This window comes from Rhinatrema bivittatum, chromosome 6, assembly GCF_901001135.1.
Source record: "Rhinatrema bivittatum chromosome 6, aRhiBiv1.1, whole genome shotgun sequence".
Lineage (NCBI taxonomy): Eukaryota > Metazoa > Chordata > Amphibia > Gymnophiona > Rhinatrematidae > Rhinatrema > Rhinatrema bivittatum.
Genome location: NC_042620.1, coordinates 271,785,363 through 271,813,330, shown reverse-complemented (window position 1 = coordinate 271,813,330; position 27,968 = coordinate 271,785,363). Strand labels below are relative to the sequence as shown.

Sequence of the window (27,968 nt, the reverse complement as noted above, 5' to 3'; positions counted from 1 at the left end):
AGTGTAAATAGCGCTGGTGATCCTGATGGATTGGGATATGCAAATGGGCTTCCGACAGATCTAGGGATGTGAGAAACTTCCCTGGCTGTACTGAATTCTTGACAGACCGCAGAGTTTCCATGCGAAAGCTGGGGACCCATAGGTGTCAGTTGACTGACTTGAGGTCCAGGACGGGCCTGAAAGTGCCCTCCTTCTTGGGTACTATGAAATAAATGGAATAATGCCCAGAATTTCTCTCTCCTGCAGGTACTGGGATTATGGCTTTTAGGGCCAGGAGCCTCTGTAAGGTCACTTCTAGTGCCGCTGCCTTGAGCGGTGAACCAGGAGATTCCACAAACTTGTTCGGCGGAAGCCGAAGGAAATCCAGGTAATATCCTTCTCGGATGATGGCGAGGACCCACTGGTCCGAAGTGATCTCGACCCACCTGCAGTAGAAGAGGGTTAGCCTGCCCCCTATGGCTGCTACCCCCGGATGGGTCGGCTGATTGTCATTGTGGGTTGCGGCCGGGGCCAGAACCCGAGCCGGTTCTCTTCTTGTTGTGCTTAGTCCGAAAGGACTGGTTCCTGGCCTGGGGACGAGGCGCTCGATAGCGAGTCCTATAAGGGTTGAAGCGCTGAGAATTTCTACCTCTAGATGGTCTAGAAAAAGAACGCTGGCTCCTCCTCGCCCTGTCTTCTGGCAGACGGGGTAATGGAGAGGCACCCCATTTAGTAGCCCAGTTCTCGAGATCGCTGCCGAACAGTAAGGAACCCTTAAAGGGCATTCTTGTGAGCCGTGTTTTGGAGGACGAGTCGGCCGCCCAATTGCGTAGCCAAAGCTGTCTCCTGGCTGCCACTGAGGAGGACACTCCCTTGGCTGCCGTACGGACGAGGTCGGAGGCTGCGTCAGTAAGAAATGCGAGAGCTAATTCCATGTCTGCTCCCTGGGTGTTGTTTTCTCGCCTGCGATAGACAGGAACGCGTCACTACGGTGCAGCAGGTCGCGATTCGTAGGGACATGGCTGCTACCTCAAAGGCTTGTTTCAGAATGGTGTCCATGCGTCGGTCATGTGAATCCTTGAGGGCCGCTCCCCCCTCAACCGGAATGGTGGTGTGCTTCACTATTGCGTTAACTATGGGGTCTACCCTAGGGCACGCCAGCAGCTCCTTGGACGCCGGATCCAGAGGGTACATGCCTGCCAAGGCCCGACCCCCTTTGAATGAGGCCTCCAGTGCCTTCCATTCCAGATCGATTAGCTGCTGTGCTGCTTGTAGGAGAGGAAAATGGTGACCAATGAGCCCATAGAGACCAATGATTAGAACAACTCAATGCTATTACAAGCTCATAATTGCTTAGCCTCTTGGCATTCAAATATGAGGTCTCTTTGAGCTTTGTTTCCCACTCCTCTCATGTCTCAAAAATAAAAGCTAAGCATTTTAGGCTCTTTACCTCCCCCTTCCCTCCGATGGTTGAACAGGGAAGTCCTGTGGGAGCTATATATTTTCCCTCAGGTATGGCAGAATCTGTGCAGCTCCAGTTCTCCAAGTTATTTCAGTATTGTGACCTCACCATCATGCTGGAGCTTCTCTCTCCTTCTGATAGTTCAGTGATGGGCAGAACAGCCTACAGAAACTGCTCTCTTCTCTGCTATACAAAATGAAGCTTCCAGATCTTTTAAGGCTAAATTAGGCTTGTGGATCTGTAGACTGCTGTAGCTAGTTATAAAAAAAAATCTAGGGTGGTTCTGCTTGGTCAGCACTTTCGGATTTCTTCGAGCCCTTCTTAGCCCTAATCCATGTCCCTACATGGAAAAACTTTAGGTTATCCTTGGCAACCTTTGGGATGCTCTCCACTGGCTGGGGAAATCCTAGAACTGGCTGGACAAGAGAAAACAACCGATCCAGCGGACAGGTGGCAATTTCATCTCAGTAATTCTGGTCCATGACCTCTTGAAGCTCTTAGATGAGATGTAGGGGACCCTTATTCCTGGGTGCTCTCAACTCCCCTCTCCAAGAGTTTCCCCATTACAGACTGTTGGAGATGTATGATGCACCTTGTTCCAGCCTTGAAATTGCTGAGATGAGGAGGATCTATACTCCTTTCCCAGGGAAGAGAAGGATATGCTATCTTCTAGGCGGGATTGTCTTCATCTTTTAAGACACAATCAGTAAATGGAAGGATAACATTCAGAGTCTCCCATAATAGAACGAGTCTCTGCTTAAATGAGCTCTCTTTTCTTCTATATTCTCTCTCCCCAGGTAGCTATGTGTAAAGCTTTAGAGACTAAATTCCCTCCAGCATTGGGTCCAGCATCCCTCAGAGGCAGCCATGACTACCTTCCCCAGGTATGTGAACTGAGGTGGGGGAGTTCTTGAACCTGCATCTCCTGGATGGATTCATGGCTTTTCAGTCTCATGGGGTAGAGACAAGTAATGCTAGAAGCTTCTTTGGTCTGATCCCCCATGTGGCCTGGCATGCAGTGTTTCTCAGGAACTCCCCCATAGAGTGATGTCCATTACAGAGTCAACCTTTTTGGATAGTTTTACCATTTCTAAAAGACTAACTGCCATTTGTGGTAGTCCTAATGTTTAGGGACTAAAGTTCAGAAGCCAGCTAAGGGTGCTTACTGAAAGCCTTTCCTTCCGTTCAGCATTTCAATATCAGTCTTGTTTGGTGCCATTTCAGAGGCTACAAGAAATCTGCTCCATCAGCTTTTTTTCCTCGGGGATGAATTCCAGGACAGTGGGTTAGACTGCTGTGTACCTGACATGCTCCCCTCGGCGACTCCTGGAATTTTCTACTGTTAGGGGGGCTTCCCCGTTGCTCTCAGTATAGCCTTTAGTGGGTGATGGTATTAGGCCGATTCAGTCAGCCACAGGCTTTGGTGCCCTATCTTTCCCTTGAAAAGAGGTCAGAGGTGTAGTGCTATTTATTTCAAGTCTTCTAGAAAGGGCTGGGAGTTCTACTCTTCAGGTACCTCTGCAAAATGGCAGATCCCCACATGGATACCCAGGGGTATTCCTCCTCATCTCCTTCAGGGTTTACTACCAAATTCTACTAATAGTTATCAAGCTGTCTCCTTCCCAGGTATCTGCTTGTCAAGTAGTAGTAAAGGCCTCCCCCTATGCAGGAAGGGGCTCTGGTTCCTCCTTTACTCAGACTTCTGAATACTCAGGCCAAGCCAGAGCAGGAAAGCATTTCAGCCATGTCTAGAGTTACAAGGCATGGATCCCATAGGCTGACTGATGATTATCCTCAACAGCAATTAATCCTTTCCAGTCTCCAGCATATAGGGAAGCCCTCTCATAGCTGAAAGAAAAAAGTGGTTTTATGGCCTCAAACTTTTAGGGCTGAAGGCCTTACTCCCAGTGTTCCATATTTTCTGTTTCCAGATCTGCCTTGAGCACGGCCCATTCTGTAGGTCCTAGGCTCCAGGGCAAGGGACCTGAAAGCAGTACTTTTGGTGCAGACCTACATGCATCTCACTCAATTTGCACTCTTCCCAGAGTGATATCCAGTAGTCCAGTACTGCCAAATCTACTTTCCCTCTCTTAGGAGGTTAGGAATCTCAACATGCGAATTTTCATAGTTGTCTCCTGCAGGGAATGGATTTACAATCTTCTTCATGGTTATAAGAATGTAAGATTTGCAATACTGGGTCACACCAAAGGTCCAGCAACTCCAGTATCCTGTTTCCAACGTGGCCAATCCAGATCACAAGTACCTGGCAGGATCCCAAAATGTAAACAGATTCCATGCTGATTATGCAATGCTGAATCTTTATGAATAGAAATTCCAGATGAAAAGGGGAATAAAATAGCAGCAGAGGTGTATTATTATCCACCTGGCAAGAATAAGCAGACAATGAAATGGTAAAAAAAATAAGGAAGCTAACAAAATCAGCAAAACAGTAATAATGGGTGATTTCAATTGCCCCAGTACTGGCTGGGTGAATGTTACATCAGGACATTCTAGAGAGGTAAAGTTTCTAGATGAAATAAATACTGCTTCATGGAGCAGCCGGTATAAGAATAAACAAGAGGGGAATCTATTTTAGACCTAGTCTTTTAGTGGATCACAGGATTTAGTGCGAAAGGTAACAGTGTTGGAGCCACTTGGCAATAGTGATCACGATTAAATCTGACTTAGGTGGAAGGAGGGCACTAAAATTTACTGCAACAGCATTTAACTTTCAAAAAGGTAACTATGAAAAATAAGGAAAATGGTTATGAAAAAAAACTGAAAGAAGCAACTGCAAAGGTTAAGCATTTAGATCAGGCATGGATGCCGTTTAAAAATATCATCTAGGAAGCCCAAACCAGATGCATTTCTCACATTAGAAAATGTGGAAGAAAGTCTAAACGACAACCAGCATGGTTAAAAGGTGAGGTGAAAGGCTATAATAGCTAAAAACATTTTTCAAGAAATGGAAAAGGGATCTGAATGAAGAAACAGGAAACAGCATAAGTGTTCGCAAGTTATATGCAAAAACTTACAAACACTTTTTCTGGTACAAAGTAAAAATTCTGCGAGGGAATCAGTTGGTCTATTAGATGATCAAGGAGTAAAAGGGGCACTTAGGGGTGACAAAGCCATAGCAGAGAGACTAAATTAATTTTTTGCTTTGGTATTCATTGAGAAAGATCTAAGAGAGATACCCATGCAAGAAATGATATTCAAAGGTGATGATTCAGAGGAAATGAAACAAATCAAGTGAATCTCAAAGATGTAGTAGGGCACATTGACAAACTAAAGAGTAGCAAATCACCTGGACCAGATGGCATACATCCCAGAGTGCTGAAAGAACTGAGAAATGAAATTGCAGACCTGCTATTGGAAATTTGTAACAATCTATGGTATCTGAAGAGTGGAGGGTTACCAATGTAATGCCAATTTTTAGAAAGAGATTAAGGGATGATCCAGGAAACTACAGACCAGTAAGTCTGATATTTGTGCCAGGCAAAATGGTAGAAACTATCATAAAGAACCAAATTGCTGAACATATACATAGGCATAATTTAATGGGACAGAGCCAATATGGATTTAGCCAAGAGAAGTCTTGCCTCACCAGTTTGCTACATTTTTTTTTTGAAGACATGAAAAAAGTGAGCCAGTTGATATAGTTTATCTGGATTTCCAGAAAGCATTTGACAAAGTCTCTCATGAGAGACTTCTTAGGAAATTAAAATGACATTGGATGGGGACATTGTCCTATTGTGGATTGATAATTGGTTAAAAGAGAGAAAACTGAGGACTAAATGGTAAATTTTCCCAATGGAGAGAGGTGAATAGTGGAGTGCCTCAGGGACCAAAGGAGAAGAAAGTATTCCTTTAAAGGCTGCAGCTGAAAGGGAATTCTCTGTAGACTCCCTGGACACTTGAGAAGAAGACTACTCCTCTCTTATTCACTCTGCCACAAGCCAGAAGTGGATGCTATTCCCGCCTTAGGGAGCAAGGCCTTGACTGCTTGACTGAAGAGGATTTTTGGCAGATTCCATCAACCGTGATCCCCCCCGGGAGCTACACAATGCTCTGCAGCTCTCCCCGCTCATTCAGACGTGGCAGAGCTTAGCCACTCCTCCCGACTGCAGCTTCCTTACATCATTGCCTGAACAGAGCTTCTTCTTGCGCTCTGCAACAGCTGCCACTTCCCCTACTCCCACAACTGCCTCAGCTGGGGAAGGGGGGTGGGGGGAATTGCAGCGACTTACCAAAAGGCTCCTCCTGCCAAAACTTGTCAGCCTTAATCTGCTTTTGCCTCGTGGCTAAGATGCCTTCTGTTTCCTTTTATATATCTATCTATCTATCTATCTATCTATATATATATATATATATATATATATATATATATATAGTTTCTTGGGTTTAATTACTGTTCTTCTGATAGTCAATCACAATGGTTTACAATAAAATTGAGTGATAAAATAATAAATTAAAATAAAAACAGTTCAAAATATAAAAAGAATGGAATTATATAAAATAAGAGGTGAAGAAAAAAACAAGCAGAGAAGAGCAAAACAGGCCTCTAACAGTTGCATATCTTGAGATGTATTAAAATTTCCTTTGAGAAATACGACACACCTACTATGTTTGCAACTGCACTCTCGTATGCTTGTTTAAATAACCACGTTTTCAAATCTTTTTTAAAAACTGCAAAGTCTCTTTGTAATCTTAATTCAGTTGGCAAGGAATTCCATAGTTTTGATCCTGCAATGGAAAAATTCTAGAAGCCCTGGCCAAGGCCATGCTCCACTAAGGGAGGGGGCACCAGGCTTTCACCTCAGAAGTTGCCTTTTTTTTTTTTGTTTTAAATCTTTCTATGCTAGGGTACTGCTCAACTAAGGGAGTGAAAGCTGGTCTTTCATCTCAGATGTCAGTTAATCCTCTTTTTTATTCAGCCTAACCAGGCCTTGGACAACACCCCGGGATGTGCACTCTACCATCTGTTGAAGACAATACTGGGAGTCTGAAATCGGCATGGATGCATATAATGGGTGACATCAGTCCATTTGTCTGGACTAATCTGAATGTATGTAGAGGGCTTTTTTCAGGCAATGTAGACTAAGTCAGGGACAGCCATTTTCAAGTCCATTGCAGGGTACCTTTCAGAAGTTTGTAGGGGACAAGTTTTTTCTTGGATAAGCCTTTGGTGTGTCTTAAAGCACAGAAATTTCTAAGGCATTGATTTCAGGATGAACCAAGTAGATGAGAGTTTTAGCCTGCTCCAGCAAGAGCTTGCAGGTCCCATTGGGCTGTCAAGTGCCATTTGAGGATTCAGGATGACTTTTAGGCAGAAATAAGGACCTGTCTTTCCAGAGAATAAATCGCAGGGCTGCACCCTTGTCTCAATTACATCCCTGCTCCAAGTACCTCAGTGTGGGTGTGCAGACCAGAAAAGGCTACACCTTGGACAAAGGAATCCTGAGAGCTTCTGTGACTTCCTCCTGCCTGGTCTGAGTGAAGCTTTGGTATGTCCCCCTCATCTGGAGTGGTCTGGCATGAACATGGAAAGGGAAACAAATTTACCTGTTAATTTCCTTTTGTCCTGCCAGACCAGTACAGAATCCACCCAGGGAAGCCACAACAATCAAGGCTCTCAGTCTGACAAGTTAAGAAAACATGCGTTGAGCACTTTGTTGTCCATTATGAAGGTAGTTGGCCTAATCATTACCTTGAAACAGGGTTTATCTAATTCCTGGGTTAATGACCATGGAGTGAGGTTTCTTGGCTACATCAGGTGTTTAGACTGTGGATTTGGAAACCAAAAACAAAATATTCAGTTGTCTTAGCTTAACATAGAACACGGAAGAGCTTAAGGCAGCATCAGACCCCTATAGGGTGTCTACCATCTCTTCTAGGTCAGTTACTAGATTTAGACAATAATGAACTGAAGAGGTTGAAGAAAGATGGTGGGTGGGGGGGGGCACGGTTAAGCCCCCTTGTTTTTGGATTTTAGGGTCATTACCACTGGGATCTAGGAATAATCTTCCAAAGGGGGGAAAAAAAAAAAAAGCTTGTCTCATGCTTATAGGGGAATCAAATCCATTGCAAGTAGCAGTTGTGTGAACTGCCTATATCAGCACAGTTGTCCACAACCAAAGCAGTGACTGAATTCAGACATGCCTAGGAACAGATACAGAGTGCGGTGATAAGGGCAAGAAAGGGGGAAGAATAGAGATCAAGTTGGGTTTGTGGTGAGAAGTTAGGCAATGTGCTAAAAGCTCCTTACGTTTCAACAACTAATCTGCTACCATGGAGGCAGTATTCCTGGACACTGGTGGGAGGAATCCCAGTCATTACACAACAGTAATGCCTACAGGTAAGATTCAGGGTGAACATGTACTGGATTCAAAGAGAAACTTAGTCCATGACTCCCTACTGAGGGCTGTCACCATGATGGATGGGTTATAGAAAAAGGAGAAAAGGAACTGTTGGAAGAAACAAGAGCATAAGCTTGCTTCTGCTCAGACAGCCTGGAATTAAGACTTCCCCCTAGCTTCAAATTCCAAGAATGGCAGGAGGCTTATTAGTTAAGAATAGTAACTGCTACACCAGCAAGTTACCCCCCCCCCCCTCCCATGCCCTCTTTTCTTGATTTCCATCCTCTGCCTTTAGGGATCCACAGTGTTTATCCCAAGCCACTTTGAATGCCCTTCCGGAGGAGGTGGTAAAGACGAAAAACAGTCAAAGAATTCAATGTCCTCTCTGTGAAGAAATATTTTCAAAACAGAGACATCCCCCTGGAGTTTCATTTTGTGATCTCTAGGTCTACTTATTTTTTTTTCCAATCGAAAAGGTTTGAAGTTTGTGCATCATGAAAATCTTTCAAGTATCTGAAGGTCTATAACATCTCTCTCCTGCATCTCCTCCCTTCTAGAGTATATGTATTCAGCCTCTCCTCATAAGTCTTCTGATACTGATCTCACACCATTTTGGTCTCTGGACTGCATCCATCCTATCTCTATCCTTTTTGCCTCACCAAAGACCTGGACAAGGGCATTACTATCCTTTTCTTACTGGGTATTCCTCTTTATGGCTTCACTGCCTTCAGATCAGCAGACACTATGACCTCAAGATCCCTCTCTTGATTGTGGCACAATTTTTTCACCCCCCCCCAATCCTTTGGATTACCACATCCCAGATGCATGACACTGCATTTCTTGGCATTGAATCCCAGCGGCCAAATCTCTGAATACTCCTGTCTACTTTAGGTGTTTCCACTCTGTTGCAGATCTTAGTATTATCTGCAAATAGACAAACTTTACCTTCTATCCCTTCCACAATGTTGCTCACAAATATATTGAACAGAGCCGGTCCCAATATTGATTTAATATTTGTTGATTGTGCCTAAGATTTACTTTTATTGTTAACCGCTTAGATAATTTGTTTTTAAATGCAGTATATCAAACAGATAAAGGAAATATTTCCCGTTACACCCATGGTTAGTAATAACCTTCTTTAGTTTCCCTGGCTAAAGCAGAGTTGCTTAACTGTAAGAGGTGCTCTCTCTGAGGACAGCAGGATGTTAGTCCTCACATATGGGCGACATCTTTAGTTGGAGCACAAAGAAAACTTGTTTGAAAGTTTCTAGAAATTAGTATTTGTCCTGCTGAACATGCCCAGCCTGCCCTATACCACATGTCCATGTGGGGGTCCCTCTCCAGTTTTATAACAGAGAATTAGATATAAATAAAAAATAGAAGAAACCCAACTCCGCGGGGTGGCAGGTGGGTTTTGTGAGGACTAACATCCTGCTGTTCTCAGAACACCTGTAATAGGTAAGCAACTCTTTCTCTGTAGACAAGCAGATGTTAGTCCTCACACATGGTGAATCTCTAGCTAAAGGCTGTTCCCCAAAATAAAAAGGGAGCTAGACACCTAACCAGGTGCTAACAGGCACAACAAAGGTGCTGTTGGTAAAGGGGGAGCAGCCTGAACCCAAACAGGCCCTAGGAGAGAGAGAGTTGGGTTCTACACTTCAAACCGATTCTGAAGGACAAATCTGCCAAACCTACTGTCACGTCACCCAATGCTATCCAAGCAGTAGTGAGATGTGAATGTGAGGAGAGAACTCCAAATGCAGCCTTGCAGATTTCCTCCATGAGAAATGCTCGCAAGTGGGCAACCGACGCTGCCATAGCTCTGATAGAATGAGCCCTGACATGACCCCAAGATGCAATCCCACCTGGGCATAACAGAGAGAGATGGAATCTACTAGCCAACTGGGTAGTGTCTGTTTGGCAATGGTAAGGTCCAACCTATTCCTATCAAAAGAAACAAAAAGTTGGGTGGATTGTCTATGGGCTTCTGTCCATTCCAGACAAAAGGCTAAGGTCCATTTGCAGTCCAAATTGTGCAGGACTTGTTTGTCTTGGTGCAAATGGGCACTAGGAAAGAATATTGGCAGGACAAAGGACTGGTTAGATGGAAGTCAGTCACCACCTAAGGCAGGAACTTAGGGTGCATACGCAAGACCACCCTGCCAAGATAAAATATAGTATAAGGTGGATAAGTCACTAAGGCTTGGAGCTTGCTGATCCTACATGGTGAGGTGACTGTCACCAAAAATATGACCTTCCAGGTCAACTACTTCAGGTCACAGGTGCACATTGGCTCAAAAGGAGCTTTCATCAGCTGCGTTAAAACCACACTGAGGTCCCAAGACGCAGCAAGACAAAGGCAATTGAAGTAGGCCCAGCATGAAAATGTTCAACTATAGGCTATACAGAGATAGGCATACCATCTACACCATGGTGGTATGCGCCAGTGGCACTCACATGACCGGAGATGGTTTTCAAGCCAGCCTCCAATAAGTGTAGAAAGTAATGGAGAAATTACTTATAAGAAAATTATTACTTACCTGCTAATTTTCGTTCCTGTAGTACCATGGATCAGTCCAGACAGTGGGTTATGTCCCCAATCCAGCAGATGGAGTCAGCACAAGCTTTGAGGGGGCGTATCCATATATACTACTACCCCCTCTGCAGGAGTTCAGTATCGAGTATATCAAAGCCAGAGTAGAAACCCCCGAAGGATCAAGTTTGTGGAAACAGATAATGAAAACAATTGTAACCGCAACAAGTAACTGCAAACATCCTACCAACTTGTAGGGAGCTGTGAAAAACAGCGAAAAGAAACGACTGTGAAGACACAGAACACTGCGAGCAAGAAGTAGCGCAGAGCTGAGCAGGATCAAGAACCCAAACGCGGTGGGCGTCTGGACTGATCCATGGTACTACAGGAACGAAAATTAGCAGGTAAGTAATAATTTTCTTTTCCCTGTACGTACCTGGATCAGTCCAGACAGTGGGATGTACCCAAGCTTCCCTAAATTGGGTGGGGTCCTGCGAGGCCTGCTCGGAGAACCTGCTCGCCAAAGTGTCCAGAGACTGAAGAGGCGAGGTGCAGACGATAGTGCCTCGAGAACGTGTGTAACGATTTCCAGGTGGCTGCCCTACAAATTTCCTGCGAGGATACCGAGCGAACCTCCGCCCAGGAAGCCGCCTGAGAACGTGTAGAATGCGCTATGATTCCGGGTGGGGGAGTCCGACCCGACCCAATGTAGGAAGCAGCAATGCCGGCCTTCAGCCATCTGGCAATGGTAGTCTTCGAGGCCTGAGACCCCTTCTTAGGACCGGCCCAGAGTACGAAGAGAAGGTCAGAGGTTCGGAACTCATTTGTAGCCTCCAGATAGAGGCGCAGAGTGCGCTTGACATTCAAGAGACGGAGAGACTTCGGCTCTGAGGAAGAGAAGGACGGCAACTCCACCGTCTGGTTCACATGGAATGCAGAAACCACCTTCGGAAGGAAGGAGGGAACGGTGCGAAGCGAAACTCCAGAGTCGGAGAAACGGAGATAGGGCTCTCTACACGACAGAGCCTGCAGCTCCGAGATGCGTCGAGCGGAACAGATGGCCACAAGAAATACAGTCTTGAGAGTGAGATCCTTTATCGTTGTGCTGCGCAGCGGCTCGAACGGTGGTCCCGACAGGGAGCGAAGCACAGGTTAAGACTCCAGGAGAGACAAGGGTCCCGTAACGGAGGACGCATATGCTTGACACCCTTGAGAAAACGAGCAATGTCAGGATACTGTAGAAGAGAGCCCCCATCGCTCAACAGCGAGCCAAGGGCGGCCACCTGAACCCGTAGTGAATTATAGGCGAGCCCTTTTTCCACCCCCGCCTGTAGAAACTGAAGGATCTGAGGTACAGAAGCCTTAGCGGGTCTCGTGGCCTGGCTGGTACACCACAGCTCGAACATAGGCCGCCAACGTTGATGTCTTTCGTGCCCGCAATAGCATGGATACTACCGCCTCCGGGTAGCCCCGACGCCGGAGGCGGCGCCTCACAAAAGCCAGGCCGCAAGACAGAAGAGTTCTGCCTGCTCGAAAAATACCAGGCCCTGATGTAGGAGCTGGGGGAGGTGCCCCAGCCTGATTGTCCCGTCGATCACCAGCTGTAGCAGGTCCGCAAACCAGGGTCGCCTGGGCCATTCCGAGGCGACGAAAACCACGGTCCCCTGATGACTTTCTATTCTGCGGAGCATCCTGCCCACCAGGGGCCATGGTGGAAAAGCGTAGAGCAGAAGATGTGGCGGCCACGGGAGGACCAGGGCATCCACTCCCTCCGCGCCGCGCTCTCTCCGGCGACTGAAGAAGCGTGGAGCCTTGGCGTTGAGAGCGGACGCCATCAGATCCAAGTGGGGGGCCCCCGACCGATGGACGAGAAGTTGCATCGCTTTGTCGGAGAGAGACCACTCTCCGGGGTCCAGCAGTTGACGACTGAGGAAGTCCGCCTGGACGTTGTCCACACCGGCGATGTGCGAGGCCGCTAGCCGGACGAGATGACGCTCCGCCCATTGCATCAGCAGCGCCGCCTCGAGCGCGACCTGCGGGCTGCGCGTGCCTCCTTGTCGGTTGATGTAGGCCACGGAGGTAGTGTTGTCCGATAGGATTCTGACTTCCCGGTTCCGAAGAAGCGGGAGGAAATGTCGCAGAGCTAGCCGGACCGCTCTGGTTTCCAGACGGTTGATTGACCACTTCGCCTCCCCTGCGTGGTGCTTCGATCGCAGACTGCACCCCAGCCTGCTAGACTGGCATCGGTGGTCACCACCACCCAATTTGGCAGATCGAGGGACACGCCACGGGCCAGGTTCGGCGGATCCAACCACCAGCCCAGACTGTCCCTGGCATTCTGCGGGAGTGGGAGAATCATCTGGTAGTCCTGCGATACTGGTTTCCAACGGGAGAGGAGTGCCCACTGTAAGGTCCTGATGTGCGCGAAAGCCCAAGGTACAAGGTCGATGGTGGACCCCATCACTCCCAGGAGTTGCAGGTAGTCCCAGGAGGTGGGCTCTGGTAACGCAGAGAACCGTCGTGTGTGATCCCGCAAGGATTGAGCTTTGTCCTGGCGCAGAAAAACTTTGCCCAGTAGGGTTTCGAAGGTCGCCCCCAAAAAAACCCAAGCGTTGCGAGGGCATGAGGGAGCTCTTGGAGAAGTTCACTACCCATCCCAGGGAATGTAGAAACCGTACTACTCGAGTCACCGCTGAGCGTCCATGATCGAATGACTTCGCCCAGAGGAGCCAATCGTCCAGATAAGGATGAACCAGGATGCCCTCCTTCCGGAGAGCTGCCGCCACGACTACCATGATCTTGGTGAAGGTGCGCGGCGCCGTCGCCAATCCGAACGGGAGAGCCGTGAACTGAAAATGCTGGTCCAGAATTTTGAAACGAAGGAAACGGTGGTGGTCCGGGCGGATGGGAATGTGCAGGTAGGCCTCCGTTAAGTCCAGGGAGGAGAGGAACTCCCCCCGATGCACCGCCGCAATCACTGACCGGAGCGTTTCCATGCGGAACCGGACGACTCGAAGGGATTTGTTGACTTCCTTGAGGTCTAGGATAGGCCGGAAGGAACCGTCCTTCTTTGGTACGACGAAATAAATGGAATAGTGGCCCGAGCCCACCTCTCCGAAGGGCACGGGCGCAATAGCGCCTATCTCCCGGAGTCTGTCCAGAGTCAGCAGCACCGCTCCTCTCTTGAGGTCCGAGCCACAGGGGGAAAAGATGAACCTTCCCTGCGGGGGGCGGACAAATTCCAATGCGTAGCCGTGTTTTATGGTATCCAGGACCCACTGGTCCGAGGTGATCCGTGCCCACTCCGCGTAGAAATACGTTAGTCGGTCCCCAATCCTGGGGACAGGGGAGTGGGCGAGACTGGCATCATTGTGAAGACTTGGTATAGGGGTTCCCGGTTCCGGGAGTAGTGCGTGCGGGCCGACGCCCGCGAAAGGAGCGCGACCAGGGCTGAGACCTGGGGGCGGATGACCGGGAGCCCGCCTGTCTGTATCCCCTGTAGCGCCGTTGCGCTCTGGCTCTGGTCCGAGAAGAAGAAAATGCTCTGGATGGTCGAAACCTATCCTCCGGCAGCCGATGAACAGCGTTCTCCCCCAGGGACTTGATGATCTGGTCCAAATCCTCCCCGAAGAGGAACTTGCCCCTGAAGGGAAGAGAGCCCAGACTCGACTTAGAGGACGTATCAGCTGCCCAATTGCGTAGCCACAGTAGTCGTCGTGCTGCCACTACCGAAACCATGGATCTTGCGAGGACCCGAAAAAGGTCGTACGAGGCGTCCGCCCCATACGCCACTGCGGCTTCTAGCCGATCTGCCTGGGCAGCCTCATCGGACGGCAGGTTCTGAGACGTGAGGAGTGAGACCTCGAAAACCCGCTTAAGGAAAACTTCCAACTTACGATCCTGTGTGTCCCGCAACGCTGCACCTCCCGTCACTGGGATAGTCGTCCTCTTCGTGACCGCCGACACTGCGGAGTCCACCTTTGGGACCTTGATGAGGTCCAGAAATCTTCGGGGAGCGGGTACAGCTTTTCCATAGCCCGGCTGCTCTTCAGGGAGGCCTCCGGGGTGTCCCATTCCCTGGTGAGAAGTTGTAAAAACGAGTCATGAATGGTAAAAGCCCGAGCCCTCGGCCGGAGTGCCGCCAGGACAGGATCTCCCTTCCTTGAAGAAGTGACGACAGCGGGAGCTACTGGGGCAGGCGGGTCTGGTGGCGGGTCCAAATCTAATTCTTGGATGATCTGCGGGATGAGGTCGTCCAGCTCTTCCCTCTGGAAGAGGCGTAGGGTACGCGGATCATCCCCCTCCTGCGTGCCGTCCCCTTGTCCCCCGTCCGGGAGGTCAAGTCCATGTCCCGCTGGGTCTGGCACCGCCCCCACTGCCGCGGGCGTGGATCGGACCCGGGTAGGAAGGCGGGAGGCCCCCACTCCCGGAGGGTCGGGGGGGGCCGGCGTCGAGGGCGACATCCGAGGGATCTTAGGAGGGGGGGTCCCACAGGTGCTTCCAGCCCCTGCAGATAAGCGGTATGCATGAGCAGGATAAACTCCGGAGAGAACCCCGGCCTGCTCGGGTGCGCTTCGGGGGCGGCGTGGTTCCTGCTCCCTGGCTCTGGGTGCTTGGTTCCTGCACCAAAATCGGGGGAACACCCCCGCTGGTAGAGTCCTCCAGGGATCCGTTCTCCCTCGTGGCCTCCAGGGATCCGTTCCCCCTCGTGGCCTGCGCCTCAGGGCGCTCAGAATGTAAAATGGCCGCCGTTCCCGCCAAAAATGGCGGAGTGGCCGGCCCGCGCCGCCCGGGCAAAAAAGAGAAATCAGTCAGGGACTGTGAGGTACCTTCCCCCCCGGGAAGGCATCGTGCACAGATGCCCTCCCGGGAAATCCGGGACCCCGGGTCTCCGCAGGCCGCACAGCGGGACGGCCGCGGCATCGGGATCGCTGTAGGAGAAAAGAAAAAGCCACGGGGGGGGGCCACGCGCACAAAAGCGCCGCTGTGGGGGGGCCCGGTCGGCCCGCACTGCCCGCTGTCCGAAAATAGAGGAGGGTGCGGCGGGGGGGGGCCTTCCCGGCCACACGACCCGCCCCAGACATCTTTCCCTAAATGGCTCAGCAGCCCTTGAGGAGCTGTAAAATGGCCGCGGATGAGGGAGTAAAGAGCGAAGAGGCCGGCTCCACCGGCTTTCACAGGCACCGGGGGCTGAGCTGTGAAGGAAAAAACTACAAAGGAAAAACAAACTTACCCCTGGCTGCAACGAGAAATAAACAGCAAGGCCGCAGAGAAGAGACAAGGAAGATAAGCCACTCCCCAGAAGTTGAAAGAACTCTGCCTTTTTTTTTTTTTTTTTTTTTAAACTTAATACAAACTTGATACAAACTTGATCCACAGAAAAAGACAACAACAAGCCACAATCAAGCAAGAAAGTGAAGAAAAAGGAAAAGGAGGGGAAGCCTGATTCCCCTACTCGCATCTGCTGGAGTCAGAAGATACTGAACTCCTGCAGAGGGGGTAGTAGTATATATGGATACGCCCCCTCAAAGCTTGTGCTGACTCCATCTGCTGGATTGGGGACATAACCCACTGTCTGGACTGATCCAGGTACGTACAGGGAACTGATAGTTTTGTTTTCCTTAGTATAGACAGATGGACTCAGGACCAGTGGGCTTATGCTCCGTTACTAGCAGATGGAGCTGGAGCAAGCTGACGTCACAGTATATGTAACGCTGCAGTGACGCCAGCCTGCCAGTATTCTCTTCAAAGGCAACTGTGGACAAGACTAGCAAAAAAAACCTGGATTAAAACAGATAACCAGAACTGTATTCAACCAACCACAAAGACTGAACTCACATAAGATTCTAGGTACACCAAGCTAGGGATTGAATGAACACTTACCAGTAATCCCTTGAGAACCAGAGCCAAACAAGAGGACTACTGACACACTCATGCGGCAACAGAGGGTGGGAAGTTGAGTCCTTGTGTCTAAACTAAGGAAAAGGAAATTATCAGGTAGGTAATTCTTCCATTTCCTAGTATGTAGACAGATGGACTCAGGACCAGTGGGATGTACAAAAGCTACTCCAACAGGGTGGGAGCTGATTGCGGTCCAAGCAACACCACATATACAAAAGCTAAATCCTCCCAGGCCTGCACACCCAGACTATAAAACCTGGAAAAAGTGTGTAAGGAGGACCATGTCACAGCTTGGCAAATATAGACAGGAGACAACAGACTAACCTCCGCTCATGACACTGCCTGAGCCCTGGTGGAATGAGCCCTAACCTGAGTAGGCAATGGCTTTCCAGAATCCACATATGTGGCCGTGACTACCTACTTAATCCAATGAGCTATGGTAGCCTGCAAAGCTGGAGCACCCTGCTTACTCCTGCCATGGAGAACAAACAGGCGATCTGTCTTTTGATCAGACTCAGACCTCCAGATACCACACATGGTCTAACATCCAAGGAGCACAAAAAGGAGAAACTCTTCATCCCTGGCCTTATCCAGGGACAGCAAGGAGATGGACTGATTCAAATGAAAGTTTGAGACATTTGTGTAAAAGGATGATAATGAGTTACTGCCTTGTCCTCCATGATAGTCATGTTGCTTCGAGGTTCCCAACCTAACCAGTGGTGCGCCGGTCTCTGGCTTGGCCTGTGCCACTCTCGTCTTGGTGCATGCTCCAAGCTAAGTATCGCCACCGTGCTCCATCAGACAGTCACCACTAGCGCACCGGCCGCCCCGATGACACAATCACTCGCAGAAGTACCACCTGCCACCTCCAATGATGGTCCCAACCTGCTGCCACGAACATGATCACCGGGAAAAATGGTGGATACCACCAACCAGGGATTTAAAAAGGCCTCTTGACAGAGACCTTGCGATAGCCACCACCACATCATAGACGCTCCCTCCCCCTCCACTGGAAACGTCATCGGGGAGGGCTGTCCTCTCAATGATATCCAGGCATGATGAATCACACAGATCGGAGGAGAGGGGGGGTTAGGAGGAGATGCCTCGTGCAATGTTAACCACAGTCTGTGTGTATGTTTCACGGGACCTCCCTCTTTGCATTTTTTTGTTTAAACTATGCCTTATTCGCTTTAACTGCCTCACCATTAAACCATGCTGGAAGTAGTTTGGTCTTCTTTTGACTTTAATTAATAGAATACGTTTTATCTAGGTATTTGAGATGGTATTTTTAAACAATGTACATGCCTCATGCAAACTTATGTTGGCATAACTTTACCTGGATAGGTGCTGCTCTGAGTGCAAAAAGTTCATTGCGGGCTCCTTTAGTGTAGCCGTTCATGTTAACAAGGATGTGTACTCCGTCCTGATGAATGCGATCTGCTGCCTTTCCATTACATGGAATCTGCAATACAACATAGTAAAATAACTTAACATATGTTATCTCACTGGCACTTCAATTTTAACTAACTAAAATCCCTATATTTTAAAATTTTTCATCTGAACTTGAAACATCCACATCTGACAGGTTCTGTCATTGCTGAAGTAAATAACTTCTTGTTGTAGTGCTTGTCTGTGCTTCTGATATTTGTTGCCAAAGACATAAAAAGCCTCAAATTACGTGTTACAGACTCACACCATTTCAGTACAACTTCTAGATTTTATATAAAAAAAACCCAAAAAAAACCAAACACAAAACTTCAATTCCTGTGCAAAAAGGTAAAAACATTTTATAAAACGAGATTTAGAGATGCGCTTAAGAGATGAGAGACTAAAGCCACCAAGAAAGCATTTTGTTCAATGAAAGTTCTAGAAGCCAGAGGGAACCAGTGGGAACTCAAATTGTTAATAACCTAACCAATAGATATTCTGAGGCAACTAGGTTGCAGAGTATAGTTCATGAACCATCAAATTGTGATGCTGTTATGAAGTCTTTTTTAGATAAAGTTTTAACAGTATGTAAGAAGTCTGAGTTGTTATACAACCCTTAGAGCAAATTGAAGTAGTAATGCCCCTATGGGAGGACTGTGCGTTTCCTTTTGAGGAAAATGTGACTGGTGTAATGGTTCAATTAAACACTGCACCATATAATCGTATGGCATGTCCTCCAAGTTTTAAGGAAGGAACTGAGTCATCCAATGTCTACATTAGTGAATCTATTCTTGAAGGTAGGATGTATGCTAGTGGAAATAAAAAAGGCTTCTATTAGGCCCCTTTTAAAAAAAAGGATATGCTAGATCCAAACTTTTAATAATTATTGCCTTGTTTCTATTTTGCTCTTTGGTAGCTAAGATTGAGAATGTAGTCTTGAAACAATTGAACGATATTTTTTTTTAGATAATCATGGAGATTGAGATCATTAACTATTTGGATTTAGGAAGCATTTGCGTACAGAATTGCTTTTATTGACTAGCGTGGATACGGCCGGGCAAGGTTTTGACCTAGGTACAGCTTTTGTTATGATGCTGCTGGATGTGAAAGCTGCCATTCATACCCTTAATTCTTTTGTCCCACATGAAACAGTGATATATTTGAAATGGTTTTAAAATGGTTTCAATCTTATCTGACTGATCAGTTTAAATACAAAAATTTCTTTGAGTCACAGACTGGTGCAGTGTGCCTCATGAGGTTCCACAGGGTTTGGCTCTCTGAGCCATACTATTCAATATCTATATGGCCCCATTGTGCATTCTATCAAGTCTGGATATCATGTATAAACTGTATATTGATGATATACAGTTTGTAATCTTGAAGCATTCTTCTTAACAAGCCACTCAGGATCTTCTATCTCTTTGCCTTCTGTTAATGAAGGAATGGCTGTCTCACAATCGACTAGCTTTCAATTTAGATAAAGGACTGTTGCTTACCTGTAACAGGTGTTCTCCTAGGACAGCAGGATGTTAGTCCTTACAGATGGGTGACATCATCAGATGAAGCCCGGCATAGAAAACTTTTGTCAAAATTTCTAGAAGCTTTGACTGGGACACTGAGCATGCCCAGCATGCCAATATCCATGTGTCCACACAAGGTCCCCCTTCAGTTTCAAAGATAATACAAGAGAAAAATTAAAACAAAACACAGGATAACCCAACTCCGCGGGGTAGTGGGCAGGTTTCCTGAGGACTAGATTCCTGCTGTCCTAGGAGAACATCTGTTATAGGTAAGCAACTGTTCTTTCTCCTAGGACAAGCAGGATGGTAGTCCTCGCAGATAAGTGAATATCAAGCTCCAGAATGCTCCCGGCAATAATCAATACCAACAGTTACCGAACAAAGTGCCAACAGGCACAACTGCGGTGCTGTTGGACAGTAAGGGGGACAGCCTGTTTCCAATCAGGGTCCTTAGACAGGAAGAGTTGGGTCTTACACCTGGAAGAGATTGCATAGAACAGATTGGCCAATGGCACTGTCTTGTCAACCATCCTTGTCCAAACAGTAGTGGGCAGTGTATGTGTGCAGAGAACTCCATGTTGCTGCCCGGCAAATGTCCGCGATGGGAACCACCCGCAAGTGGGCTACTGATGTCGCCAGGCCCTCACAGAGTGAGCTTTGATTCAGCCTGCAAGCTTAAGGCCCGCTTGTGCATAGCAGAAGGCGATGCAGTCCACCAACCAATTAGACAAAGTCTGTTTGCCCACCACAACTCCCAACCTGTTGTTACTGAAAGAAACAAAGAGCTGAGTGGATTGCCTGCAACCTGCTGTGTGTTCCAAATAGAAGGTCAAAGTCTTCTTGCAATACAATGTATGCAGAGCGCGTTCCCCTGGATGGGAATGAGGCCTTGGAAAGAAGGTGGGCAAGACAATGGACTGATTGATGTGAAAATCAGTCAGAACCTTAGGCAGAAACTTGGGATGCATATGCAAGACCACACAATCATGAAAAAACCTCTTATATGGTGGGGTACGTAACCAAGGCCTGAAAGCTCACTAACTCTACAAGCTGAAGTGATCACCACTAGGAATATGACTTTCCAGGTGAGGCACTTTGGGTCATAAGAGCGCAGAAGCTCAAAAGGAGGATGCATGAGTCGTACGAGGACAATGTTAAGGTCTCAGGACACCACAAGAGGCCGAAGAGGGGGCTTTAAGCAGAACCCGCATAAAGTGACCCACTAAAGGCTGCACTGATATGGGTGTACCAGCGACACCCCGATGGTACACACTAATGGCGCTTAGATGAACCCTGACTGAGTTGGTTTTAAGCCCAGACTCGGAAAGATGCCACAAATAGTCCAAGAACCTGGGATGGGGACATGTGAATGGATCCAAACCATGCGCCACACACCAGGCCGAGAACTTCTTCTATTTCGACCTGTAAGACTTCCTGGTGGAAGGCTTTCTAGAAGACACCAACACCTGGGAGATGTTTTCCGAGAGATCCAGGGGCTTAAGAACTAGGCGATCAACATCCAAGCCATCAAGGCTATCGCCCAGAGGTTCGGATGGCGTACGGTGCCCTGGTTCTGAGTAATTAGATTGGGCGCGATCCCCAGTCTGAAGGGAACCCTGATTGTCAAATCCTGAAGGAGAGGGAACCAGATCTGCCTGGGCCAGTAGGGCACCACAAGGATCATGGTCCCTTGGTCCTGTTGAAGCTTCAGGAGAGTCTTTAAACGGAGAAGGAAAGGAGGGTGCACGTACAGAAGACCCTTCCCCCAATGAAGGAGAAGGCATTGGAAGCTGGATGGCTGTCCCACATGAACCAGGAACAAAAACTGCTCACCTTGCAGTTGTACGGGGAGGTGAAGAGGTCCACCATCTGGGGTTCCCCACTGGTGAAAAAACCGGGCCGCCACCACCAAATTCAGGGATCACTCGTACAGCTGAAAAGCACAGCTTAGGCGGTCCGCCAGCACATTCAGGGTCCCAGGTAGGTATGTCGCTAGAAGTGACATCCCCTGCGACAGGGCCCAGGACCAGATCTGTACCACCTTCTGACAGAGGAGCGAACCCGTGCCTCCTTGCTTGTTGATATACTACATTGCAACCTGGATGCCCTTCTGAAGCAGGACTGTCTTGTGGGATAACTGATCCCGGAATGCCCAGAGCGCATAACAAATCACCTGAAGCTCTAAGAAGTTTACCTGGCAGAGAGCTTCCTGAGCAGTCAACTACCGTGCGTGTGGAGGCTGTCCACATGGGCTCCCCAGCCCTGAGGAGAAGCATCGTTGACAAGCACCACCTGAGGCAGGGCAGCCTGGAAGGGAATTCCCTGCTCTAAATTGGAAAGATTCTCCCACCAGGATAGAGAGATCTTCAGAGATTGTGTGATGGAGACACGGGCGAGGTCCGTCCATTGCGCCCTGTGCATGCGAAGGCGGACTAATGGAGTAACATGTACTGAGGCTGCCATGTGGCCCAACAAGCGAAGTAGAAGCTGGGCACTTACATTCTGACTGCTGCACAAGAAAATTATTCCTTACCTGCTAATTTTCGTTCCTGTAGTACCATGGATCAGTCCAGACGGTGGGTTATGTCCCCCGTCCAGCAGATGGAGTCAGAACAGAGCTTGAGAGTCCCGCCTCATATACCAGTGCACCCTCTGCTGGAGCTCAGTATCTTGAATAACAAAGCCCAAAAGAGCAAAACAAAACAATTTGGATCAAGAGCCCTAACGTAAGGCAACATGAAGAACAATAAACAGGCACGACCCAAACCAGGTCGAAACAGTCAACTTGTGAGGAGCTGTACAACCCCTATAGAAAATAGGAGAGGAAGAGACAGACTTCTTAAACGAATCCGAGCAGGAGCTGAACATCTCATAGCGGTGGGCATCTGGACTGATCCATGGTACTACAGGAACGAAAATTAGCAGGAAAGGAATAATTTTCTTTTCCCTGTACGTACCAGGATCAGTCCAGACGATGGGATGTACCCAAGCTTCCCTAAACCGGGTGGACCCCTGAGAGCCCTGCTCGGATAACCTGATCGCCAAAGTGCCCAGGAGCCGAAGGCGCCAGGTGTAGTCGATAATGCCTCGCGAAGGTATGCAGCGACTTCCACGTCGCCGCCCGGCAGATTTCTTGCGGAGAGACGGCACGAGACTCCGCCCAAGACGCAGCTTGAGAGCGCGTAGAATGAGCCCTGACGCCCCTAGGCGGATCCCGACCGGCTCCAATATAAGACGCTGAGATGGCATCCTTGATCCAGCGGGCGATGGTAGTCTTCGATGCGGAGGATCCCTTCTTAGGTCCCGACCAGAGCACAAACAGGTGATCGGAAACTCGGAAGGCATTGGTAACCTCCAGGTAGCGGAGCAAGACCCGCTTGACGTCCAAGTGACGAAGAGACCTAGACTCCTCTGGAGAGAACGCCGGGAGTTCCACCGTCTGATTCATGTGGAATGAAGAAACCACCTTCGGGAGGAAGGAAGGTACTGTACGCAGCGAGATCCCCGCTTCCGAAATGCGAAGGTAAGGCTCCCTGCAGGAAACAGCCTGCAGCTCCGAGATGCGACGGGCAGAGCATATCGCCACCAGAAAAACAGTCTTCATAGTGAGGTCTTTAAGCGAAACCTCTTGTAGGGGTTCGAAAGGAGCACCCGCCAGAGCCCTGAGAACCAGGTTAAGACTCCACGACGGACAAGGGTCCCTGACCGGTGGTCGTAGATGTTTGGCCCCCTTCAGGAAGCGGGCGATATCCGCTTGGAGAGGCAGGGAGACCGCCGTCTGTACCAGAACATTCAGGGCCGCTACTTGTACTCGCAGGGAATTGTATGCCAGACCCTTATCCAGCCCGTCCTGCAAAAACTGAAGAATCAGAGGTACCGACGCCTCCGTGGGTCGGGCCCCATGATCGGCACACCAGGCCTCGAAGACCTTCCACACGCGAACATAGGCAACAGAAGTAGAAGGTTTGCGAGCCCGGAGCATCGTGGAGATTACAGCCTCCGGATAGCCTCGGCGGCGCCGTTCAAAAGCCAGGCCGCAAGACAAAAGAGTGCCGCCTGCTCGAAAAATACCGGTCCCTGCTGCAGGAGCCGAGGAAGATGACTCAGACGTATTGGTCCGTCCACTGCCATGTGGAGTAGGTCTGCAAACCAAGGACGACGCGGCCACTCCGGAGCTACAAGAATCACGGGGCCGCTGTGATTCTCTATTCTGCGAAATACCTTGCCCACTAAGGGCCAGGGAGGAAAAACATAGAGCAGCTGATCTGCCAGCCACAGCAGAGCTAGAGCATCCACTCCCTCTGCGCCGCGCTCCCTTCTGCGACTGAAGAAGCGCAGGGCCTTGGCGTTGAGGGCGGTCGCCATCAAGTCTAGTCGCGGCGTTCCCCAGCGTCGAACCAGGAGACCCATCGCCTCGTCTGAAAGGGACCATTCGCCGGGGTCCAACCTCTGTCGACTCAGATAATCCGCCTGGACGTTGTCCACGCCGGCGATGTGGGAGGCCGCAAGCCGAACCAGATTGAGCTCCGCCCATGCCATCAGGAGCGTGGTTTCGGCGGAGACCTGTTCGCTCCTCGTCCCGCCTTGACGATTGATGTAAGCCACCGTGGTCGCGTTGTCCGAAAGAATCCGCACCTCCCGGTTCCGAATCAAGGGGAGGAAACGGTGAAGAGTGAGACGTACAGCTCTGGTCTCCAGACGATTGATTGGCCACCTCGCCTCCTCCGGAGACCACGTCCCCTGTGTGGCGCTTCGGTCGCAGACGGCGCCCCACCCCATGAGGCTGGCGTCGGTGGTCACTACCACCCAGGAGGGAACTTTGAGAGAGACGCCGCGGGCCAGGTGAGCCGGGACCAGCCACCACTCCAGACTGTCGCACGCTGACTGGGGAAGGGGCAGAATCAACTGATATTCCTGCGACACCGGTTTCCAGCGTGAGAGCAGGGACGCCTGCAGTGGGCGTAGATGTGCAAACGCCCAGGGCACCATGTCGATGGTGGATGCCATCACTCCCAGAAGCTGCAGATAATTCCAGGCAGTGGGTTCCGACAGGGACGCGAAATGACGTACGTGCTCCCTCAAGGAGAGGGCCTTGTCCGCACGCAGGAAGACCATGCCTTGTTGAGTGTCGAAGGTCGCCCCCAGAAAATCCAAGCGTTGAGATGGAACGAGAGAACTCTTGGGAAGGTTGACAACCCAGCCCAGGGAGAGAAAGCATCTCCAAAATTCTGGCCACCGAGGCCTGCCCATGTGAGAAAGACTTCGCCCGCACCAGCCAGTTGTCCAGGTAGGGATGCACTAAAATTCCCTCCCGTCGAAGGGCCGCCGCCACCACCACCATGATTTTGGTGAAAGTCCGCGGGGCTGTCGCGAGGCCGAAAGGTAGGGCCCGAAACTGAAAGTGCTGACCAAGGACTTTGAAGCGTAGATAACGCCTGTGTTCCGGACGTATGGGGATGTGCAGATACGCCTCCGTCAGGTCTAGGGAAGCCAGAAACTCCCCCTGGTGGACCGCAGCAATTACCGATCGCAGCGTCTCCATGCGGAAACGGTTGACCCGCAGCGAGCGGTTCACCTCCTTCAAGTCCAGTATGGGTCGGAACGAACCGTCCTTTTTGGGAACGACAAAATAGATGGAATAATGGCCCGAGCCCACCTCGGCGAAAGGGACGGGCACAATAGCGTCTATGTCCTGGAGTCGGTCTAATGTCTGTTGAACCGCCATCCTCTTGAGATCGGAGCTGCAAGGAGAGAAGAGAAACCTGTCCCTTGGCGGACGGACAAACTCCAAGGCGTAACCGTGTTGTATGGTGTCCAGGACCCACTGGTACGAAGTTATGCTTACCCACTCCTCGACGAATTCCGAGAGTCGGCCCCCGATGGGTGGACTGGAGGAGTGGGTCGCTCTGGCATCATTGGGAAGATTTGGTGGAGGGGTTCCCCCTGTCCTGAAGCCTCTCTCGCGGGCCGCCGCCCGCGAAAGGAACGCGACCAGGGCTGTCGTCTACTGGAGGCTGCGCGAGAGCCAGGTTGCCAGTACGATTTGTAACGCCGCTGTGCCCTAGCGGAGGCAAACGCCCGGTAAGTACGCTGCCTATCTTCGGGGAGACGATGTACCGAGTTCTCCCCTAAGGACTTGATGATTTTGTCTAGGTCATTGCCAAAGAGGAACTTCCCTCGAAATGGAAGGGATCCCAGGCTCGACTTGGAAGAGGCGTCCGCAGACCAATTACGCAGCCACAGGAGCCTCCGAGCTGCTACTACCGAAACCATGGACCGAGCCAGTACACGGAAGAGATCATACAGAGCATCCGCCCCGTAAGCAATGGCAGACTCCAGGCTGTCGGCCTGGGCGGCTTCCTCCGGAGGTAACTGCTGGGACGTTAGGAGCTGTTGGACCCAAAGGAGACTAGCCCTTTGAGTCAAAGAACTACACATTACGGCCCGCATTCCCAAGGCCGAGACTTCAAACACCCTCTTGAGAAACGTCTCCAGCTTGCGGTCTTGCGTGTCCCGTAGGGCCGTCCCGCCCGTGACGGGGATCGTCGTCCTTTTCGTCACCGCTGAGACCGCAGAGTCTACACCTTGGGAAACCGGATGAAATCCAAGAAATCCTCCGGCAAGGGATACAATTTTTCCATAGCTCGGGAGACCTTCAACGACGCCTCAGGAACGTCCCACTCCCCAGTAAGGAGCTGCAGAAAAGACTCATGCACCGGAAAAGCCTTTGCCCTGGGCCTGAGGGCGGCCAGCACCGGATCCCCTTTTTTGGATGATGTCGCAATCGCAGGAGCCACTGGTGCCGGGGGATCCGGAGGCGGATCCAGATCGAGCTCCTGCAGAGTTTGCTGAAGAAGGTCCTCCAACTCCTCCTTGTGAAAAATTCGCAGGGCGCGTGGATCATCTCCCTCCGCCTGTCCCTCCGTGTGTGCAGGATCCGGAGGGTCCGAGGGGTCAAACCCCGACGGGAAAGACCCTCCCACCGCTCGCGGCTGGGATGGCAAAGCAGAGGTCCCTGGGACTGCCCCAGCCGGGGTCAGGGACCCGGGGGGCGGGACCGCAAGCTTCGGGATCTTGGGCGCAGGACGACTCGCTGAGGCACCCCCCGGATCTGCCAATCCCTGCAAATATGCTATGTGCATTTTCAAAATAAAATCCGGGGAGAAAAACGGCAGACCGGGAGGCGCAGCAGCAGCGGGATCCCCTTGTGGCCGATGAGCGGGCCGTCCTTCCTCGGGGCTTCCGTGCCGGCGGGGGGGGCCCTGAACTGTGCCTTCTTTCTCCGGCGAAGTTGCTGCGCCCGGATCCCTCTCCAAAATGGCCGCCCTTCCCGCCATCGGCGAGGAAGTGGCCGGCCCACGCTTCCCGGGCTGCGGGGAGGGTGGCGTCGGGAAGGAACCCAAGGCGTGTGCGTCCCCTTCCCCTTCGGGGAGGCAACGAGGACACACTCCCTCCCTCGAGAAACGAGACCCCGGGTCGCCGCAGGTCTCGCAACGCGAAAAGCGCGGCATAGCAATGCCGCTGAAGAAACAGCACCTCGGGGGGGGGGGGGGCCAGAAACAAAAAACGCACCGCGGGGGAGCCCAAGGGCCCTCTCAAGCCGCCCAACCAGTCCACAGGCGCCGGCGGGAAAAACTCTGCCGGCGCGCCCAGGCCCGAGAAAAATTCGCCGGGCCCCGGGACCGTTGAAGTGCGCCGGAGCCAGCTATACCGGCAAAAGAGAAAAACAGCTGAAAAGAAGAAATTCACACAGAAACCACACTTACCCCCAACGGAAGGAGAGGGAACTGCAGAAGGAGGCAGAAGAGAGGAAAGCACGCCTCCTCAAAAATCAAACTACTTTTTTTTTTTTTTTAATTTCAATAACTTGATCCAAATTGCTAAGAGATATGACAAAGAACTGAAGAAAAAGGTCAAGAAAGAACCAAAAACCTGTCACTCTGGGGAAGCACTGATTTCCTCAACTCGCATCTGCTGGAGTCAGAAAGATACTGAGCTCCAGCAGAGGGTGCGCTGGTATATGAGGCGGGACTCTCGAGCTCTGTTCTGACTCCATCTGCTGGACGGGGGACATAACCCACCGTCTGGACTGATCCTGGTACGTACAGGGAAACGAAGGTTGCCAATGAAGCTAGGTCAAGGGACAGATTGTTTGGCAAGAGCGCTTTCACCTGTACCGTGTCCAGCCTGGCTCCTATGAAGTCCAGCCAGGGAGACAGAGAGGTGAGATTTTGTGTAGTTGATAACAAAACCAAAGGACTGCAGAGTCTGCACCATTAGGGTTAAAGCAATCCATCTGAAGAAAATAGGATAAAACAAGCATTGTCAAGTTAAGTGTAAAACATTGATAGTAAACCGGTACGATAAGATCTGGTCTTGAGCATCGGTATATTAAAAGAATTTAAATAAAAAATAAAATAAAAAAGACAGGCAAAGAGAGAATTTGAAATGAAGTTGGCCATAGAGGCAAAAACTCATAATAAAAACTTTAAAAAATATATATCCTAAGCAAGGAACCTGTGAGGGAGTCGGTTGGACCATTAGATGACAGAGGGGTTAAAGGAGCTCTTAGGGAAGATAAGGCCATTGCAGAAAGACTAAATGAATTCTTTGTTTCCATGTTTACTAATGAGGATGTTGGAAAGATACCAGTTCAGGAGATGGTTTTCAAGGGTGATGAGTCAGATGAACTGAACCAAATCACAGTGAACCAGGAAGATGTAGTAGGCCAGATTGACAAACTAAAGAGTAGCAAATTATCTGGACCGGATGGTATGCATCTTAGG

At 49.9% G+C, this 27,968-nt stretch overlaps 1 protein-coding gene across 5 annotated transcripts in view; it reads right to left on the bottom strand.

Annotated features, from left to right (window-relative positions):
* The window catches only part of OGT (O-linked N-acetylglucosamine (GlcNAc) transferase), a 323,288-nt gene that overhangs the window by 52,052 nt on the left and 243,268 nt on the right, over nucleotides 1-27,968 (bottom strand). For all 5 annotated transcript variants that reach the window (XM_029607212.1, XM_029607214.1, XM_029607213.1 and 2 more), the window contains one exon: nucleotides 17,571-17,696. In XM_029607212.1, coding sequence (XP_029463072.1) covers nucleotides 17,571-17,696 — 126 coding nt within the window. The remainder of the gene's footprint in view (nucleotides 1-17,570; nucleotides 17,697-27,968) is intronic.